We start from the raw sequence: 19,915 nt of genomic DNA, 5'->3' as shown, positions 1-19,915 counted from the left end.
ACTTAAGTGACAGAATCAAGTTGAAAGTGTGGTATGATATGAATTATTTATTTGTCCCTTATATGAATATAATTTTCAAGCTTAATATTGTGTAATGGTAGCTCAGGTAGTTTTCTCAGTGTGATCAAGTAATTTTAGTCTAGTCACTCTTAAGATTTTTCAGGATGCACAACCTGTGACAGCTAGCCAACTCTGTCACAGATTATCATTGACTTTAATACTTTCAAGAATGTAAATGTTTCTAGAATTGAATTTTTGGTTGATATTAAAAGTAGGAAAGGACCAAAGTTACTGAAATTTGTTAAAATTTATATGCTTCAGAAAATCAAAGCATTTATATTCCTAAATTCTCTAAGAAATAGCAAGGAGATCTCTTATTCTTGACAAAATAGGAATACAAAGGCTTCTTAATTCTAGGCCTTAGCTTAGTTTCCAAATCTGTTTTGAGTTCATTTTTAGTATTCAGATTCAAACCCTTAACAAAACCAGAGAAGCATCAAAATAAAACAGTGTATTTTTAAAAGTATTTGAACTAATGAAAAGAAGTTAGTCACTTTCTTTAAAGGTTATCTCTTTATTTATTTATTTTTAGAGTCAAGATCACACTCTGTTGCCAAAGCTGGAATGCAGTGGTGTAATCATGGCTCACTGCAGCCTGGGCTTAAGTGATCTTCCCAAGTAGTTAAGGCTGTAAGTGTGAGTCACTGTGCCTGGCTCACCTCTTTTTATTCTGAGAAAATAGTCTTGGAATTTAGTTTACTTTTTATTGGTTTACCTTTTAATACTTTTAAAAGCTAAAGCTATATTAATTATTGTTGTGATTTATCTTAAGCCTCAGAAAAAAAAAGATGATTTCAAATGCTCTTAGGAATAGCTCTCAAATATGTAATAATTTTTGCTACTTTATATACCAAGTTATATTCAAATATTTATATTCAAAGTTAATTCCAGGGAGAATGTATGTATTCAAATAAATACATCGAAGTTTTTTTGAACATATACATTCTCCCTGGAGTTAACTTTTGGGGTTGTGCCTTTTGGAGATTGGAGACTCCCTGTATATTTCATGGTCCACTCCCCAGATTTAATATACATGAAAAATTTTGCTCAGAATACAACTTTAAATTGTACTTTGCTTTTTTTTTCCCCAACAGTGAATTTAGTAAAAATCCCCATATTGTGAGTTTTGTTGGAAATCAAGTAACTATTAGAAGAGCTGATGGCTCCCTGGTTCACATCAGCATATCACCATATCCTGCTATTCTCCATGAATATGTAAGCAGTTCAAAATGGGAAGATGCTGTAAGACTTTGTCGCTTTGTTAAGGTAATTTACATTTTAGATTCATAGTTGTATATATATTTCATAGTAGTTTACCTTTGTGCAAAATGAGCAATGATAATAGGCTTAAAGGCTGGAAAATTGTGAATAAGATCATGTCTTTTGTTTTATAAGTAAAGACATGAGCAATACAGAGGAATACATGTTGCTGTGTGATTTATTCTCTGAAGAAGCTGTAAAATTTAAACTGTTTTTCCGTACTGGCACATATAAAAATCTTCTGTGGAACTTCTTTGAAAGTCAGATTCCCAAGTTCTACTCCCATAGAGATTCTAATTCATTATATCTGGATTGAGGCCCAGCCATATTTTTTAATTTCCTCAGACGATTGTTTTGTACAGCTAAGGTTAAGAATCTCTGCTTTCGATCAGCCTTTTTCCAACTTGGTTGAATCTAGTATTTTTCCAACATGTGTGACCGTAGACCTTTTTAATTGACTATCAGTGAACATTCCTTAGAATACACTTTTGTGAAATAACTTTTAGATGCTTTTTTTAAACAATGGGTTGTTGTTGGTGAATAGCATCATTGTCTGGGGTAAATACCCGGAGTTTGTCATCTCACACCAAGAAAATTAAGGACGGACACATGTGGGTAGGTTAAGGAGTGGAAAGTGTAATAGGCAGAAGAAAGGAGAGAGGAGAGCAGCTCCTTGCCAGACAGAGGCATCCAAAAAGGGAAAAGTGGCGGACTGCAGCAGATTTCATAGGCAGGCTTGAGGAGGCTGTGTCTGATTTACATAGTGCTCACAGATTGGTTTGACCAGGTGTGACATTTACATAGCACAGGAAAGGCTGGTTGCCCCACCCTAATCTTATTATGCAAATAGACTTTGCACTTGGCCAGTGCCATCTTGTCTACTCCTTACTGTACATATGGCTGGCAAAAAGAGAAGATGGAGCTGCCGTTTTGAACATGCCTAGTCCCAGGTAGTATATTGCTATGGGCACAACTACTGGCATTCACTCATGCAAGCTTCCAGTTTGCTTGTTTGTGTCTGCAGCTCTATTTTACAGGCTGCTCTTTGTTAGAAAAGAAAATGATTTGGGGGCTGCTTTTCATTAAAAGGAAAACCTTATCATGAAGGACTTCTATACCCTCACTATCTGCCTAAATAATTTCTTCTTAACTGGTATATCAGTAGCAATCTGCCATAATATCATTGTCTGATAACTTCACTATTTCTTTGGTTCCCTATAAATTACATTATTTGACACCTCATCAAAAAGACTGGAAGGTTTATAACCTTGAGTTATTATTTTAAATTCAGAAATAAATCCTTAATAACTCAAAATTGAAAATTTCAGAAAATTTCTTTCAAAAGTTTTCTGTGTATTAATATATTTTAACAAAATGGCCACAATGAAATTTCCACATTATTAGTTTTTTTCAATGCCATGCTCAGTAATTTTTATTTTTTAAATTAAAATATCATTTTGGTATGAGTATTTAAATCACTGCTTATTTTAAGGCAGTTCAGTCACATAGTTAAGATAATTGTTCTCATACTTCACTTTAGGAGCAAACCATGTGGGCTTGTCTAGCTGCTATGGCAGTTGCTAATCGAGATATGACTACTGCAGAAATAGCCTATGCAGCAATTGGTGAAGTAAGTAATTAATGTTTACATATATGTACATGTGTTTTTTCTTAGCATAATTTGTTATATTTCTGTTACTATCTACTTCAATATTTTTCTTTTCTTTTTTTAGATTGATAAGGTTCAGTACATCAATTCTATAAAAAGTCTTCCATCTAAAGAATCAAAAATGGCCCACATACTACTTTTTAGTGGGAACATACAGGAGGCTGAAATAGTACTTCTTCAGGCTGGCCTTGTTTATCAAGCAATCCAGATCAATATTAATCTCTACAACTGGGAAAGGTAATAAGAATGCTTTCCATCAATTCCAAAATCTGTTTGACCTTAATGTATTTTTCCATCTACCACTTAGTAAATTACATTTTCACTGTATTTTAGTTTCTGAACACCACAGAATTTATTCATGTTTATATTTGTGAATAGTTTGCAATTTATTTCTTCTCTGAACTTTCGACTGATTAAAAGTTGGGGTGTGAAGAATGAGAGGCTAGGATGTTTCCTAAATTTTTGGTTTTAGTAACTGGAAAGATCATGACACCATACCATTTGCAGATTTGGTAGAGAAGATAGTGAGTTTCATTTTAGCCAAGTTGAATTTGAAATACTCGCAAAGAGATATAATTGTTGATTAAATGGACCTGGAGCTCATAAGAAAGATCTGAGCTAGAGGTTTAGATTTAGGAGTCATTAGCAAATGGATAGTAGTTGAAGCCAGAGAAATGGATGCAATTTCTGGGGAATGTGTGGAATGAAAAGACATCCACTACATTATGAGATGGATGAAAGAAAAGAAAGACACCAAATGTTATTCCATAAAGCAGCCAGACAGGCAGAAAAAAGAAGAACCAAGAGAGATGTATAGTGCTAGGGAAGAAAGAGGAAAGGATTGGTGATTCCTTGCATTTGGCTCTCAGACAGATTGCTTTCTGAGGCAAAGTGGCATGCTGCTCTTCTCTGTGACATAAGAGGTTCCTCATTCTCTCAGGTACATGTCTCTCAGTGAACATAACTATAGTTTTTATATACTCCTGAAGTTACTATGTTATGGAATTGACGCATTTTTCCAGGTTTGAAATGTCTTTCATGATCTTTGTTTCTGCCTGGGTGAAAAACAACCCCTGTATCTGTCAATTACAAGGCCCTTTACTTAAACTTCCTTAGACTAGAATTTCTATAAATATTTTATGTCTGTCTTTCCCTTGACTGAAAGTAACAAAAATGGCAGATGGTTTATTTCATGATTGACATACTGTAGTCTCCTTATTTAATTTATGCCTAATGATCTATACTATTCATATAATTTAGCTACTCTGTTTTTGTCTTTTATTAACACAAATTCATTGTCATTGTTTAGCTGTACAAAGGATCATGAAAGATGTTTTTAATTCTATAAAAATAAATAGGCTGCGGGGTGCAGTGGCTTACACGCTTGTAATCCCAACACTTTGGGAGGCTGAGGCAGGCAGATCACAAGGTCAGGAGTTTGAGACCAGACTGGCCAATATGGTGAAACCCCATCTCTACTAAAAATACAAAAAAAAGCAGCCGGGCACGGTGGCGCATGCCTGTAATCCCAGCTACTCAGAAGGCTGAGGCAGGAGAATTGCTTGAACCTGGAGTTCCAACCTGTGCGACCAGACCGAGACTCCATCTAAATAAATAAATAAATAAATAGGCCATTATCTTTGTCCTGAATTTATTCATAATTCATAAAGTTTAAGGTAACTAGTTTAGAAAGTATGAATATTTTAAAAATTTTATGTTAAATAACTTACAGAAAATTGTAGGTACCATTATCAAGCTAACAGAGTTCTATGAGAAATGGGGAAGAATTGTGTTTATAGCATTCTTTTGACCAGTGTTTTTGAAAAAATATGTTGAAATCATAGACACTGCTCTTGCTATAGTATTCTGAATACTGTACAATTTGATAAAAAAAATTTAAGATAATGGTCTTTATCTTAAAAAACTTATAACCTAATTAGGAATTCCATTTTATTGTCATTAATAATAGTCAAATGTCAAAATGATGAAGAGTATTGCACATAGAATGAATATTAACTACCTACTATGTGAAAGTAATGTAAAATGTTTCTGCTGTTCAGGAAGCATATAATCTGTAAGGGGAAACATAAATATCTGCAAATATAAATATTTAGAGAGAGAAACAGTAATCCAGTAAAAAAATATAAACAATGGTACCAGCAGTACATAATTAACTGCTTGGTGACCATTAATAATCATTTTGCAGCATTCCTCCTTTTAGATTGATGTGGTTCAGTACATCAATTCTACAAAAAAACTTCCATCTAAAGAATCAAAAATGACCCACATACTAATGTTTAGTGGGAACATACAGAGGTTGAAATAGTACTTCTTCACACTGACCTCCACTTATCGAGTTGTTATGATGTGCTAGGAATTAATTGTGCTAGACACTTTCTATATATCATGTCATTAGGTTATCTCAGCAACTCCAGAAGTTTAGATATTACCATCCCCGTTTTATAATTTAGGAGATTGAGGTTTACTTATAAATAAGCACAAAATCTAGGATTCGAACCCCCAAGTTGTCTAATATCAAAGAAGAGCTCAGTTTATCACCAAGCAATCAATTATCTATGGCTGGTACCATTGCATATGTTGTTTTGGTTTTTTTTTTGAGATGGAGTCTCGCTCTGTCACCCACGCTGGAGTGCGGTGGTGCAATCTCAGCTCACTGCAACTTCTGCCTCCTGGGTTTAAGTGATTCTCCTACTTCAGCCACCCAAGTAGCTGGGATTACAGGCTAATTTTTGTACTTGTAGAGATGGGCTTTCACCATGTTGGCCAGGCTGGTCTCAAACTCCTGACCTCAAGCGATCTGCCTGCCCTGGCCTCCCAAAGCAAAGGGATTACAGGCGTGAGCCACTGTACCCGGCCATGCTTATGTTGTTTCTACTGGATTACTATTTATCTCTTTATTTATCTTTGCAGATATTAAATCGTCTTTCCCCTTACAGATTATATGCTTCCTGAAGAGCAGAAACATTTCACATTATCTGTACATAGTAGGTAGTTAATATTCATGCTCTTACTCTCTATGCAATACCCTTCATCATTTTGCAGCATTCCTCCTCTTCAAACATTTATTGGGTGTAGATACGTGCAGTGAGTGAGTAGGTATCATAGAACAAAGTGAGGAAATTTGCCTCTGATGACCTATAATATAACCTTCTGAACATTTCTTGTACCTCCTTGACCCAAATGAAACCTACCTTTATTTGGAAGAGAAGGTAGAGAAGAGAACACCACTTCTCTACCAGTCCTCTCAAATGGAGTCAATTTTTTCTCTCCACTCTACATTCCTTAGGATCCAGTGTGAGTGGAGTTGGTGTCCTTTTTGCCTCCCTCATCTTTACTTCCCTATCTTATAAAATCTCCAGTCATTTAAGGCTTATATCATGTGTCTCTACTTATTTTTTGCTAAGACCTCAAACTTTCCCTGCTATCCTTATATCTTGTTCCCCACGTGCCCCCCCTTCACCTTCCAATTCTCATAAGTGACCTTGACTTGAGATTATTAGATCTCAGGGAGAGGGAAAAGAAGAGGGTCAAAGAAGATGTAATGAGGAAAGAGAATGAATTCCGGGTGCTCCTGCGTTCCTCTTATCTCCTGACATCTCCTTTTCCTGTGTTTCTTGTTTTTACCTAACTGTAAGCCAGTCGGTTGGTCAGGTGCTGGTAGAGATCTCTGAGTCTACCTGATAAGATGATAAAGATCCCAGAGCATTATTCCTGGATTCTGACCATTATTTATACACTACACTATCTATACACTTAAGACTCCAAAATATGCATCTCTCATCTAGCCTTCTGTTCTGCCCATATTTGCTTCCAGAATCAATTCTCCAACTGCCTACTTAACATTTCCATTAGATATCTCACATTTTTTAGCTCAAATTTATGTTTATTCCCTCATAAACCTGGTCTTCTTCCAGACTAATCTATCTTATCATTCTTTCAGCTGTACAAAGCTGGAAATCTAGAAGTCACTTTTGACATTTTCCTCACCTTCCCCCTCCCTATTATCAACCACTTCCCTCCCAAATACCTCTAATACTCATCCACTCATCCACTTCACTACCATTATGTAAGTTGATTCAAGTTTTTCTGCTTAATGTCATCACTGATCTCCCTATATCTGCTCTGTCTCTTTCCTACCCATTATTCACTCAGCAGTCATAGTGATCTTTTCACAATGGAAATCTGATCATATCACTCTTGACCTCTGATTCACTTCAATGAAACCCACTTCAGTGAAATTCATAGTTTCCCATTGCTTTTAGCATAAATACCAAGATTGGATAAGAAGGGATTGCAAATATTCAGCAAAAGTAATTATAGCTGCTAAGAAACACTCAGGAAACTTATATATTATTTTCATTTCTAAGTTCTATAGATATTTCTGAAACAATTTGGAGTATTTGTTCCAATTGCACATTCATTCATTCATTCAACAGATAATTGAGTATAATCCCTTGGTATCCATGAGATGGGTAAGGATTGGTTCCAGGACCCCCAGGATACCAAAATCTGGAATGCTCAAGTTCTTTATATAAGATGGCGTAGTACTTACATATAACCTATGCACAGGGCTTGAATTTGTTTGCGTACCTTAGGTACAGGGAAGGCCCACATTGAATATGTGTATAGTAAAGAACTGTACTAGATTTTTTTGTAGGGAGTATAAGGTAATGGTTAAGCTGTGTAACAATTTGAATTTGTTTACCTTTAATTGACTTTCTACATCCAGTTCATAAGCATAAGACCCAGTGGGGAGTGGGATATACAAGTTTAATGTTCACGAGAGATCCTAGACATTGAGGGAAAGCCACTAAAGGAATTATCAGCCTACAGATAGTAGTTGAGGCCATGAGTATGGCTAAGGTTAATCACGAAAACTTAAGAAAAGAGAGCAGCAAGCAGATATCTGCTGAATACCAATATTTAAGGGTGTGCTTTAAGAAGAGAATTTAGCAATAGAAATCAGAAGGGATGAAAAAGATGGAATTTAAAAAAAATTGTTCATTATGGAAAATTTCAAACACATACAAAAGTAGAGAGAATAGTGTAATGAATCTGACTGTACCCATCATTCACCCCAACAATGATCAATTTGTGAACAATTTCTACCCTTACCCTACCATTTATTTTAAAGCGGACCCCAGTCATCTCATTTTTTCTGTAAATATTTCAGTATGTATCTCTAAATTTTTTTTAACATAACCACAATATTGTGGTCATACCCTAAAAAGTTGACAGTAATTATATTCCGTGTTCTTATTTCTCTGTTTCACTCATAAGTACTTTGTTTTGTTTTGTGGTTTGTTTGAAATAGAATTCAGTAAAGATCCACACATTGTGATTGGTTGATATGTTCTTAAATTTATTTTAATCTACAGCTTCTCCTATTCTTTTTTTGTGTTTTCTTGCAATTTTCCCATTGAAGAAACTGGACCTATAGAATTTATCATAGTGTGGACATTATTGGATCTTTGGACAAAGATTGCATCTTTGTGGTATACTTTAACATAGTCTGCTGTCCCCTGAATTAGTTGCAAATTGGTTGTTGAATATAGGAACTTGATTAGATTTAGGGGTTTTTTTTGTTTGTTTTGTTTTGTTTTGGTAAGACTTCATTATAGTAGTGTTATGTTTTTGTAATGACTGGCTGTAGTAGTTTTTCATGGTATTTTTTGTGATGTTAGTAGCCATTGATGATCATTGCCCAAATGTATTAATTTGAGCTTACAAAATGGTGATATTCTATCATTCCAGAAGTATAGAACTTGTTAGATGCTAAATACATTAGATTGTTTTTAATATTCCTGAATTTCTATATTTGTTTAATCCTCTAGAAGGGAACAGATTTTGTTTTGTTCATATGTGATATTCCACTTGAGAAGCATAGTCTTGCTGGTTTATGTTTCTGTCTTTCATATTTGAATTTGAAAATTGCCTGCAACCTAATAAGGTACAGCTCTTGAAGAGTTATAGGTAAGCAAGTTATCTGTTTGCTATCCACTTTGGACATTTCATAGTAGTCTGTTCTCAAAAACTGAAGTTGAGAGAGGTAGAAACTAGAAACTCCAAATATGCATATTAATCCTTTATGATCCTTTATGTGCATATTAATAAAAATAATTTCTAATCTACCAGTTATACAAAGTGATTTTGCTTCATTCAAGTTATGCAAAATCATATTTTGAAGTTATAACATCTTTTTATATAACTTCCTTCTATTTAAAATACATGGATTTATTCCAGCCTTAGAATCTAATGTCACATTTGTTTGGTTGCCAAATAACCATTTTAAAATTAGAGACATACTGTTCCCAAAACCCTTATATAATTTGGAGTAAGTTCCCTCCTAAATGTGGAGAAGAAACATTTTTTTACCCAGTATGTGCTTTTAGAGAACATTTAAAATAGCACATATCATTTGAATGTTTACCCTTAGCCATTGCTATTCAATCAGTTGATACATATTTTATAATAATAATAATAATGACAATGATAGATAATTCTTAGGACCTAGCATCTAAATGTAGGATTAGACATCATATTCTATTCTTTCTACATAATTAAATGTATTGATGTTTCATACCATAGTATCTCTTTTGAAATTTTGGAAAAGCTCCAACCCAGAATGGATGCTTTTATGTACTCCCCACTGAGAATACTTTCAGTTTTGCACAATCAAGATCTCCTTCCCTCATCATGTACAATCATAAAGAAAGAATGGGAGATGGAGCTTCTAAGGTGACAAAAAAGTAGCTCACCAGTCTCCACTCACACATACACCACTGGAATCAGAGCCTTAGGGATGTACATGGGGGTTTAAATGGGAGAGGGTTAGCAGAACTGAAGCATCTTTACTTCCGTTTCTCCTTTTTTGAGCCTCTGTGAATTGCTTTTTGCCTTCTTTATCTTCCACTTTTCCCCTCTATATTCTAGTAATTTTACATTCTTTTCTGCCTGTTTTTTTTTTTTTTTTTTCTGAAAGACTTAAGGTCACAGAGGAATGAGGGAACTTTGTGAGAATGAGTGATGGTAGCAAATACTGACCCTTGGATTTCACAATATATTATGTCAATATATATATAAGAAATCATTTTGCCTAATTTTGGCGTTACCATTTGTATTATATATAACTTACACTCATAATTTTTTCATGTTAAGTGTTTAATATCCCTCAAAAGTCTATCAGTTGTCAATCAATAACATACACCGTGTCTAAAATACTTTTTAAAGTGACTATTTAGTTTGATCAATAGTAAGGCAAACCAGGCCAAGCATGGTGGCTCACGGCTGTAATCCCAGCACTTTGGGAGGCCAGTGCAGGCAGATCACTTGAGGTCAGGAGTTCAAGACCAGCCTGGCCAACATGGTGAAACCCCGTCTCTACTAAAAATACAAAAATTAATTTGGTATGGTGGCAGATGCCTGTATTTCCAGCTACTTGGGAGGCTGAGGCAGGAGAATTGCTTGAACCCTGGCGACAGAGGTTACAGTGAGCCAAAATCATGCCACTGCACTCCAGCCTGGGTGGCAGAATGAGACTCCATCTCAAAAAAAAAAAAAAAAATAGTAAACCAAACCAAAGCATGCTGAAAATGAACCAGATTTTCCTACTGAAGAGTCTAGTTGCAAAAAATCTAATCAGTAGTCAGCTTTGCTAAAACAAGAGATTTATAATAGTTGGCTCTGATAAATCCTGACTGGAATATTCAGAAGTCATATGTCATATTAGAAAGAAAGAGAACTTGAGAAATAATGTGCTTTAGACTATTATGATGACTGTTATCTTATTTTGAAACAAGATGACAGTGAACAGTGTAAGAGAACTGTCGTCCCCTGGATTGTTCCCGACTCAACTAATATGAGTTATGCACAGGATTGCAGTGGCTGAGGTGCTGTCCAAAACCCACATGTAAAAGTAAGCCTGGAACTGAAGATTAATCTTTTTGTTTTCCTGCAAATTATCGTCGGTATATATATTTTATGTCTTTAGTTTATAACACTGTTTTCAGCAGCAATTTATTTAGTTCTCATCTACCATTTAAATAAAATATTACTTTAAAAATAACTTGCATAAATATTGATTGAATTATAAAACTTAAATGACTGTCAACTTTTCCTGAGACTCAGATGGCAAAAGGCATTTTGTCAGACTTCTTAGCCTCAATTTATTATTTTCATAAGATTTTTAATTTGCTATTATAATAATGTAAAGATACCAGTTTTTAATTTTATAAATTCTGTATAGACTTATGAAAATGGTCAAAATAATGGGACCACTTACATCGTGGGGAAGTTCATTCACTTGAATTACAGGATGATTTCAAAAAAATTTTTTTTTTTTTTTTTTTTTTGGAGTCTTGCTCTGTCACCCAGGCTGGAGTGCAGTGGCATGATCTCAGCTCACTGTGACTTCCACCTCCCAGGTTCAAGTGATTCTTCAGCCTCAGCCTCCCAAGTAACTGGAATTACAAGCATGTGCCACCACGCCCAGCTAATTTTTGTATTTCTAGTAGAGACAGGGTTTCGTCATGTTGGCCAGGCTAGTCTTGAACTCCTGGCCTCAAGTCATCCACCCACCTTGGCCTCCCAAAGTGCTGGGATTACAGGCATGAACCACTGTACCCAGCCTCAAAAATATTTTCAATGAATATTTACCACATATATATTCTGTAGTACTCACCAAAGAGAAATATCTCCCTTCAAGAAGTGTATTGCCTAGTGGAGAAAGCAGACTCATAACAATTGTACTATAAGCATGCTGTAATAATAGTATATATATATAAATGGTATGAAGCATAGATAAGATAATAGTCATTTATTTCTACAAGAGGAGCTGGTCAGGGAGAAGAGGCCTCATTTGATCTGACACAAACAATGTTAATAATCTGTTTTATTTCTCATTATAGGGCACTGGAATTGGCTGTAAAATACAAAACACATGTTGATACAGTTCTTGCTTACCGTCAAAAGTTTTTGGAGACATTTGGTAAACAGGAAACTAATAAACGATACTTGCATTATGCAGAAGGCGTAAGTATTTCACAATTTTGTATAATAATACATACGGTTTATAAGTATATGTCATATTCATCCTAATGAGACAAAATGTGAATGATTCAAATTTTGAATCTTTTAACCTCTAAAAGAATTACTTTTTGCCTTATGACATCTTATTTTGACTATGTAATTCTAGTACTAAAATTTTTTCTGGAATCTCGCAGGCATGTTTTGATTAACTCAAGTCTGTCATCATAATATTCCATTTGTTCTAAGGTTGGGTGCTATTTGATATTTTTCGATAAATAATATAGATGGGTGGAATAAAAGCTTCTAACTCTTAAATTTTACCTGCCACCAGCTGCCTCTTCTGCTGCAGGGGAAATATGTATGCACAGAGGGCACTGACCAGAAAATGCATAGTTGGTCACTTTGTTTTAGAGAGCTAGGTTGCACCTCCTAGAAGTGCCTAGCCTAGGTAGATTTCACTACCTAGAACCAAAGAAGACTCAGCCTTTGCCTCCCAGGCTCCTACCAGCATCTCAGATTTTATTACTCTAATTAGAAGAAAGTCATTCTGGGATGCAGTGGTGCATGCCTGTAGTCTCAGCTACTTGGGAGGCTGAGGCAGGAGGATTGCTTGAGCCCAAGAGTTCAAGGCCAGCCTAGGCAACATAGTAAGACCCTTCCTCTAAATAAATAGATAAAAACAAAAAGAAGGAAGTCATTCCAGTATAGATCAGCCCACAAGGAGACCCAGAATGAGTTTGCCCCATTGCCTAGAGCATAACTGATTGTAGCCACTTACCGAGATTATTTTAGGCTCAGACAGCAGAAACAGAGCTCATGTCACTAACCATATAGATCCAAGAGACTTGACTCCTAAAAGCTATGATTACAAGATAGGGCTGACCTTTCTTTCAGCTCCGTGAACCACTTTAGCCTTTCATTCATTCATTTATTCAAAAATTATTTATGATGTCTCACTCTGGCCTAGACAGTATGCTAAGGGTTAAAATCAGATACAGCGTCTTGTGTCTCTGTGGAGCTAATAGATTATGTGGGAACACACCTTCTTGGTATAGAATAAAATGGAATGTTCTGATTGATCCTAGGGGCAGACTGGGTTAGAGGAGCCTCAGGAAGAGGAGAGAAGATAGAGAGAAGGCACCCACAATTTCTATTAAAACCAACATTATCTACTTACTGTATTTATAATATGTAGTGTCTTGATCTACAATTTTGCACTTCAGAACAATTTTCATGTTAGTGAGACCTTTAAGACCATTCTTAGAGTTTAGCAGTGCAACTTCAACATCTAGATCCAGGATAGCTACAAGTTGTGGATTTCATGGTAGAAAGGAGATATGTTTTATAGAAGATCCACAAACCTTTTTTTGATTTCATTTTGAACCTGTTTAGTACTGAAGTGAATCCTGGGAGTCTGGGCATACTGTACTATTAGGACAAACACAGCATCCCTGGGATCTCTGGGGCTACACTCTGATTCATAGTACATGACAGCAACCACCACCAAAACAGTGCTAAGCAACCCAAAGAACTGTGACACAAAGATAAGGAGATCTGATCTTGAAATATGGCCATATGTTAAAACTAAGCACCCACCTTGTTTATTGTGTAATTTTAAAGCAGATTAAGCTACTCTGCTTTTTCCTCCTCATCATCATCAATATTTTTTCAATAGTCACATTTGATACTTTTGAGAACATAAGAAATATAGTTCTGATCAGGTGTGGTGGCTCAAGCCTATAATCCCAACACTTTGTGAGGCTGAGGCAGTAGGATCACTTGAGCCCAGGAGTTTGAGACCAACTTAGGCAACATAGTGAGATCCCACCTGTACAAAAAATTTTAAAGTTAGCTGGACATGGTGGCTTATGCTTGTAGTCCCAGCTACTTGGGAGGCTGAGGTAGGAGGATCACCTGAGCCTGGGAGGTCAAAAGGTGGAGTCAGTTGAGATCATGTCACTGCACTCCAGCCTAGGTGACAGAGTGAGATCCTGTCAGAATGAAAGAAAGGAGAGAGAGAGAAAGAAGGAAGGGAGGGAGCGAGGGAGGGAAGAGAAAGAAAAGAAAGTCCTTACTATAAAGGAAATTATATTTTAGATAGCAAAAACTTCTCAACATCCTTATAATCTTTTTCATTATACATATATTCAACTATTACCAAAATATAATACTTTAATCATAAGAGTACCAGAACAACATGGCTTTCTTAGGTATTTTAGGGGTTTTTTTAATCCAGAAACTTTGTAGGTTACTTTGACTCCCTAGGGTACTATGTTCTAGTTTCCTACTTTTCTTCATAAATATCATTTGGAGTTAACTAAAAATCATAAAGCAGTATTTTACGATGAAATATATTTTTTTTCTTAAAAATTTCGTACCAGTGAAATAAAATGTAACCCTAGGAGAATAGCTCTTGGGGATATCTGCATTACTTGCTGATCTTTTGGTTTCATTTAGGTCTATAATCTAGTCATAATATACATCCATATTTATCTTTGCCAGGCTTACGATTATATAAACCCTTTATTTCAGAACTAAGAGTTAAATAGAAAAGGGTCACTTAAAAATAACATTGAGAAATTTATTCTAGATACCTGGTGATTTTGGTGGGCTCACAATGCATGCCATCTGGAAATTTAGAAATGAATGGAATCTACCATATGGGAAGAAGTGAGAAGTTTGATAGACACTTAGTTTATGAGCCCTGAAATGTTATTTGGCCATTTCTAATTTAAAATATGGCAATCTGGGATTCTTACAAGGAGTACTGTTTTCCAAGAACCCTGATATTTAGAGTCATTGTGCTTGGTCTACAATAGTGTTCTGTAAATATTTATAAGACAAATTATAAATCTAGCAAATAAAATCCACTCAAAGTATACATTTATTATACTAAATATATACTCTGCACAGGAAGAAAAGTAGATCTGGGAAATACTTCAAACATTTTGCTAGGAAAAAGAAAAAGAGTGAAAGAAATCAAACTCATGAGCAGGATTTCAGAAAGTTTAGAATTTTGAAGATCTGAGTCAACACTCTACTTAGGACAAACCACTTTAGGCTTAGCTACTACCGAAAAGCTGCTTTACAGGTTTAACTTTGGAGGAATTGCTAATAGTGAGGAGTTGTTAGCTGATTACTGATTTGCTTGGTAATTATTTACCTTTTATTCATTCAGTATTTATTGAGTGCCTCCTGCAGACAATGTTTTCTCCTTAGTGCTTGGGATATAATAGTAAATGTGACAGACACTAGCCCTGGCTTTATGAAGTTTATATTCAAATGGAGGTGACAGTTATATAGGTAATTGTTCATTTCAATTGTGGTAATTGCCTTGAAGGAGATGTATGTGGTGCTCTAAGACTTTATGAATGGGAGTCCTGACCTAGAGTGAGGCAATCAGCAGAGACTTTTCTTGCAAAGCACATGATATTTGAACTCAGCCCTAGAGGATGAATAGTAGAAGCTCACTGCAGAGTAGAGGTTGGGTGGGAGATGAGGATTACAAGTTCCAGGCAGAGGGAAGGCTTTGAAGTAGGAAAGAGTAAAAGCAATGGAGGGGTTGAGTTTAGGGTTTCATAGGGCAAATTAAATAAAGAGAAGCCTTTGGAGGTAAATAACATGATCCCTTTTCCCTTCTAAAATCCTGATTCGGCCAGGCGCAGTGGCTTACGCCCGTAATCCCAGCACTTTGGGAGGCCGAGATGGGAGGATTGCTTGAGTCTCAGAGTTTGGAGACCAGCCTGGGCAACATGGCAAAACCTTCTGTGTCTACCAAAAAAAAATAAAAAGTTAGTTGAACATGGTGTTGTGCACCTGTAGTTCCAGCCACTCTGGAAGCTTAGGTGGGAGAATCACTTGAGCCCAGGAGGCAGAGGTTGCAGTTAGCTGAGGTTGCACCACTGCACTCCAACCTGGGCCACAGAGTGAGACTCCACCTCAAAATAAAATAAAATAAAATAAAATGCTGATCTCTGGCCAGGCACAGTGTCTCATGCCTGTAATCCCAACACTTTGGGAGGCTGAGGTGGGAGGATTGGTTGAGTCTAAGAGTTTGGAGACCAGCCTGGGTGACATGGCAAAATCTTGTCTCTACAAAAAATAAATTAATTAATTAATTAAATAAAATAAAAATAAAAATATAATTAACTGGGCATGGTGGCATGCACCTGTAGTTCCAGCTACTCTGGAAACTTAGGTGGGAGAATCACTTGAGCCCAGGAGGCAGAAGTTTCAGTGAGCCAAGGTCATGCCACTGCACTCCAACCTGGGCAACAGAGCAAGACTCCGTCTCCCGAAAAATAAAATCCTGATTCCTGGCTGTCCACAGTGGCTCACGCCTGTAATCCCAACAGTTCGGGAGGCTGAGGTGGGAGGATCACTTGAGCCCAGGAGTTCAAGACCAGCCTGGGCAATATAGTGAGACCTTGTCTTTACTAAAAATAAATAGGCTGGACACGGTGGCTCACGCCTGTAATCCCAGCACTTTGGGAGGCTGAGGTGGGCAGATCACGAGGTCAGGAGATCGAGACCATCCTAACACAGTGAAACTGCATCTCTACTAAAAATACAAAAAATTAGCGGGTGTAGTGGCATGCACCTGTAGTCCCGGTTACTTGGGAGACTGAGGCAGGAGAATCACTTGAACCTGGGATTTGGAGGTTGCAGTGAGCCAAGATCATGTCACTGCACTCCAGTATGGGTGACAGAGTGAGACTCCGTCTCAAAAAATAATAATAATAAAATAAAAATAAATAATCAATAAAATAAAATCCAGATTCCTAAAAATAAATGGAAACAATAGTTTTTACAAAATTATCTTACGATTTTGCTAGTCAGTTGAAGGAGATGATAATAAGAGCAAATGTATGAGTTATTGTATGAATGAGGAAGAATCCCGAGTGACTGCTCTGGGCCCTGGGTGGTTGGAATACTGGTTGGGAAAAGACATTGAAAGATCTTAGTACCAAGCTAAGAGAAGACTTCGTAATGAAGGCAATGAGAAGACTTGGAGATTTGTAATCAAGAGAATGACTTGAAATATAACGTCAGACGTGAAAGATAGCTTAGAGGAGAGCGTGATGACTAGGAGAATAGTTAGGAAGTTACTATAATAATCCCACTAGGAAATGGAAAGGGTACGATTAATGTAAGAAAAATTTTAGAAGTAAAATTAAGAGAACAGTTGTGGCTGGGGGTGGGAGGAGAGGTGGTGAGGTAAGACAAGGCATTTGAGAATGACTTCAACATTTCTAGTGTGGGCAGCTGATAGATGGGAATGCCATTAATCTAAAGAATACCTAAGAATATACACATTTTTGGACCTTTGAGTTTGAGTACATGAAAATATACCATTTTGTATGTGTTTAGAGTGTCTATTAGGTGTCCAGAAGGAGGTGTCTAGAAGGCAATTAGAAATACAAATATGAACACAAAAGGATATTAACAAGGGAGAAACAAGGGCTAGAAAACTAACTTTATTGCCTTGATCATATAGGGATAGTTGAAGCTATAGGAATTGATATTTCTTAGGGAAAGTGTGAGAAAGCTTTGGTTGGACGCTGGTGAATATTAACAGTTAAGAGGTTGTTGAAGGAAACCAAAATATGATACCCCAAAATATGCCTCTTGGAGATGTGTATTTTTGAGCTAAAGACAATTAAGCAGCAGCAAATAGAAGAGCTCTATTCTCCCCCTTTTCCTCCTACAGACAGAATATAAATTCTCCTTTACTAGAGACAACTCTTGTCAGCTCAGAGACGACTCCAGAGAAATCTACCAAAAAACCTTACTGCATGGCTGTGCGTGGTAGCTCACCCTTGTAATCTCAGCACTTTGGGAGACCAAGGCAGGAGGATCACGTAAGCCAAGCCCAGGAGTTCAGGACAAGCCTGGGTAACAAAGTGAGACCTTGTCTCTTCAAAAAATTTTAAAAATTAGCTAGGTGTGATAGCATATGCCTGTGGTCCCAGCAGGAGGTCGAGGCTGCAATGAGCCATGTTTGGGCCACTGCACACCGGCCTGGGCGACAGAGCAAGACCCTGTCTCAAAAATAGAACAAACTTCACTTGATTAGTTTCTTCCCATATATTTTTTTCCCGTGGTTTCCAATCTCTGGAAGCCTAAAACTGCTTTCACTTCTCTAAAAACAGTCTTGTCACATCTTTAAAATTTATTGTTCTTTGTTGAAAATGCTATGTAGGCCAGAGTTCCAAGACGCTGTTTTGAGTTACCTTTCATTGAGATTTTTCCTGCTGTGATGTACACTGCACATATTATTGTACTGGCTTGTTTTTCTCTTTTTAATCTGTCTTTTGTTACAGGGGTCTGTCCCATCAGTAAACTTACAAGCGTTGAGGAGAAATTATATTTCTTCTCCAACATTGTCTAGGGAGCAGAATGTAGGGGAAAAAAGAGAAAGAAAGAAGCAGCATTTAGAAAGGAGAGCAGAAGCCAGAAGAGAGTGGTATTATACAGTCTGAGAGATTTTTCAAAGAGCAGTGGTCAGCAAGGTCCAGAGAAGGCTGTTATCCCAGGGCCGTCCGTGTACTTCTCCATATCACCATGCCCTTCCCCAGATATACACATGGGTTCACTCACTCATCTCCTTCAAGCCCCCCCCCCTTTTTTTTTTTTTTTTTTTAGACAGAGTCTCACTTTGTTGCCCAGGCTGGAGTGCAATGGCACAATGACAGCTCACTGCAGCCTCAACATATCAGACTCAAGCAATCCTCCCACCTGAGCCCTCTAAGTTGATGCGACTCGAGATGAATGCCACCAAGCCCAGCTAAGTTTTAAATTTTTTTGTATAGACAGGGGCTCACTATGTTGCCCAGGCTGGTCTCCAACTCCTGGGCTCAAGCAATCCTCTTGCCTTGGCCTCCCGTCAAGTAAACTGATGACATTGCAACCTCCTATTCTATTCCTGGTGCTCACTATCTCCCTTCTCTATTTTCAAAATCTTTACCGCTTCTGGCATACTAGATATATTTTTTGTTTTATTTATTATCTGCCTCTTCCATTTTTATCTGTCTTTGTTTATTATCTCTCTATGAAGACAGTGATTTTTATTTTTTTGTTCACTGGTGAATCCTTGTACATCAGACAATTCTTGATATATACTAAGCACTAAATATTTGTTGAATGAAAAATTGAATCATACAGAGAAGGTATATACGATAAGGACTGAAAACAGCTGATGGTGGCTTTAGTGCAAAGTTCCTAAAGTGTCACAGGATCAGAATTATAGTGGACTGGGAAGAGAAGGAGAGTCAGGAATGAGAAGAGTAAGGGATGGTAGTTTGCAGGGAGAAGACAGAATAGAGAGCCAAGGATAATGAGAGCGAGCCATTGAAAAGAAAGACACTTAATGTGTGAGGAATAATTGAAGTCAAATGTCCTAGAGGAGTCAAAGAAAATGGAATCAGGGACATATGTTAAGAGGTTGGCCTGAGACGGAAGAGAAAGATAATGATGGGTGTAAATATAGGTAAGTTCATGAATGCAAGGAAGGAAAATAAAGTGAATTCATACCTGATGGCCACTATATTCTCTGTAAAGTAGGAAGCTGATCTTCAGCTGAGAGGAAGAGAAATGTGTTAGAGGATGAAGAGCCTTTTGGTATGATTTTGAAATTGTGTCTATATGAGTAAGAATTGGCTAGTGAGTAGAATAAGGAGTGCCAGATAATATTGGCACTCCCTATACAAGCAAAAGATGGATTTTAGTGTAGAAATCACTTGACAACTATCAGAGAACATTCTTATCTAAAACCTGCTATTAAAAATATTCTAATCCTAGAACTAAATTATCTGCAGAACACTTTTTAAAACTGGATCAATGCCAAAGTGAAAGTGAAACATTTATTTTCAGTAGGAC

General features: G+C 36.7%; 1 protein-coding gene across 10 annotated transcripts in view; it reads left to right on the top strand.

Annotated features, from left to right (window-relative positions):
* Positions 1–19,915, top strand: part of IFT80 (intraflagellar transport 80) — a 185,640-nt gene that overhangs the window by 156,460 nt on the left and 9,265 nt on the right. For 7 of the 10 annotated variants that reach the window (XM_074031329.1, XM_074031331.1, XM_065540123.2 and 4 more), the window contains 4 exons: positions 1,155–1,326; positions 2,861–2,950; positions 3,054–3,226; positions 11,917–12,040. In XM_074031329.1, coding sequence (XP_073887430.1) covers positions 1,155–1,326; positions 2,861–2,950; positions 3,054–3,226; positions 11,917–12,040 — 559 coding nt within the window. Of the gene's footprint in view, positions 1–1,154; positions 1,327–2,860; positions 2,951–3,053; positions 3,227–5,920; positions 7,006–11,916; positions 12,041–17,747; positions 17,941–19,915 lie in introns of those variants that run through there. The other 3 variants (XR_012430824.1, XM_074031330.1, XM_074031332.1) reach the window with 3 other exon arrangements.

The sequence above is a fragment of the Macaca fascicularis genome, chromosome 2 (genome assembly GCF_037993035.2).
Source record: "Macaca fascicularis isolate 582-1 chromosome 2, T2T-MFA8v1.1".
NCBI classification, from domain to species: domain Eukaryota; kingdom Metazoa; phylum Chordata; class Mammalia; order Primates; family Cercopithecidae; genus Macaca; species Macaca fascicularis.
Note: the sequence above shows the minus strand (reverse complement) of the source record. Positions and strands in the feature narration are given on the sequence as shown.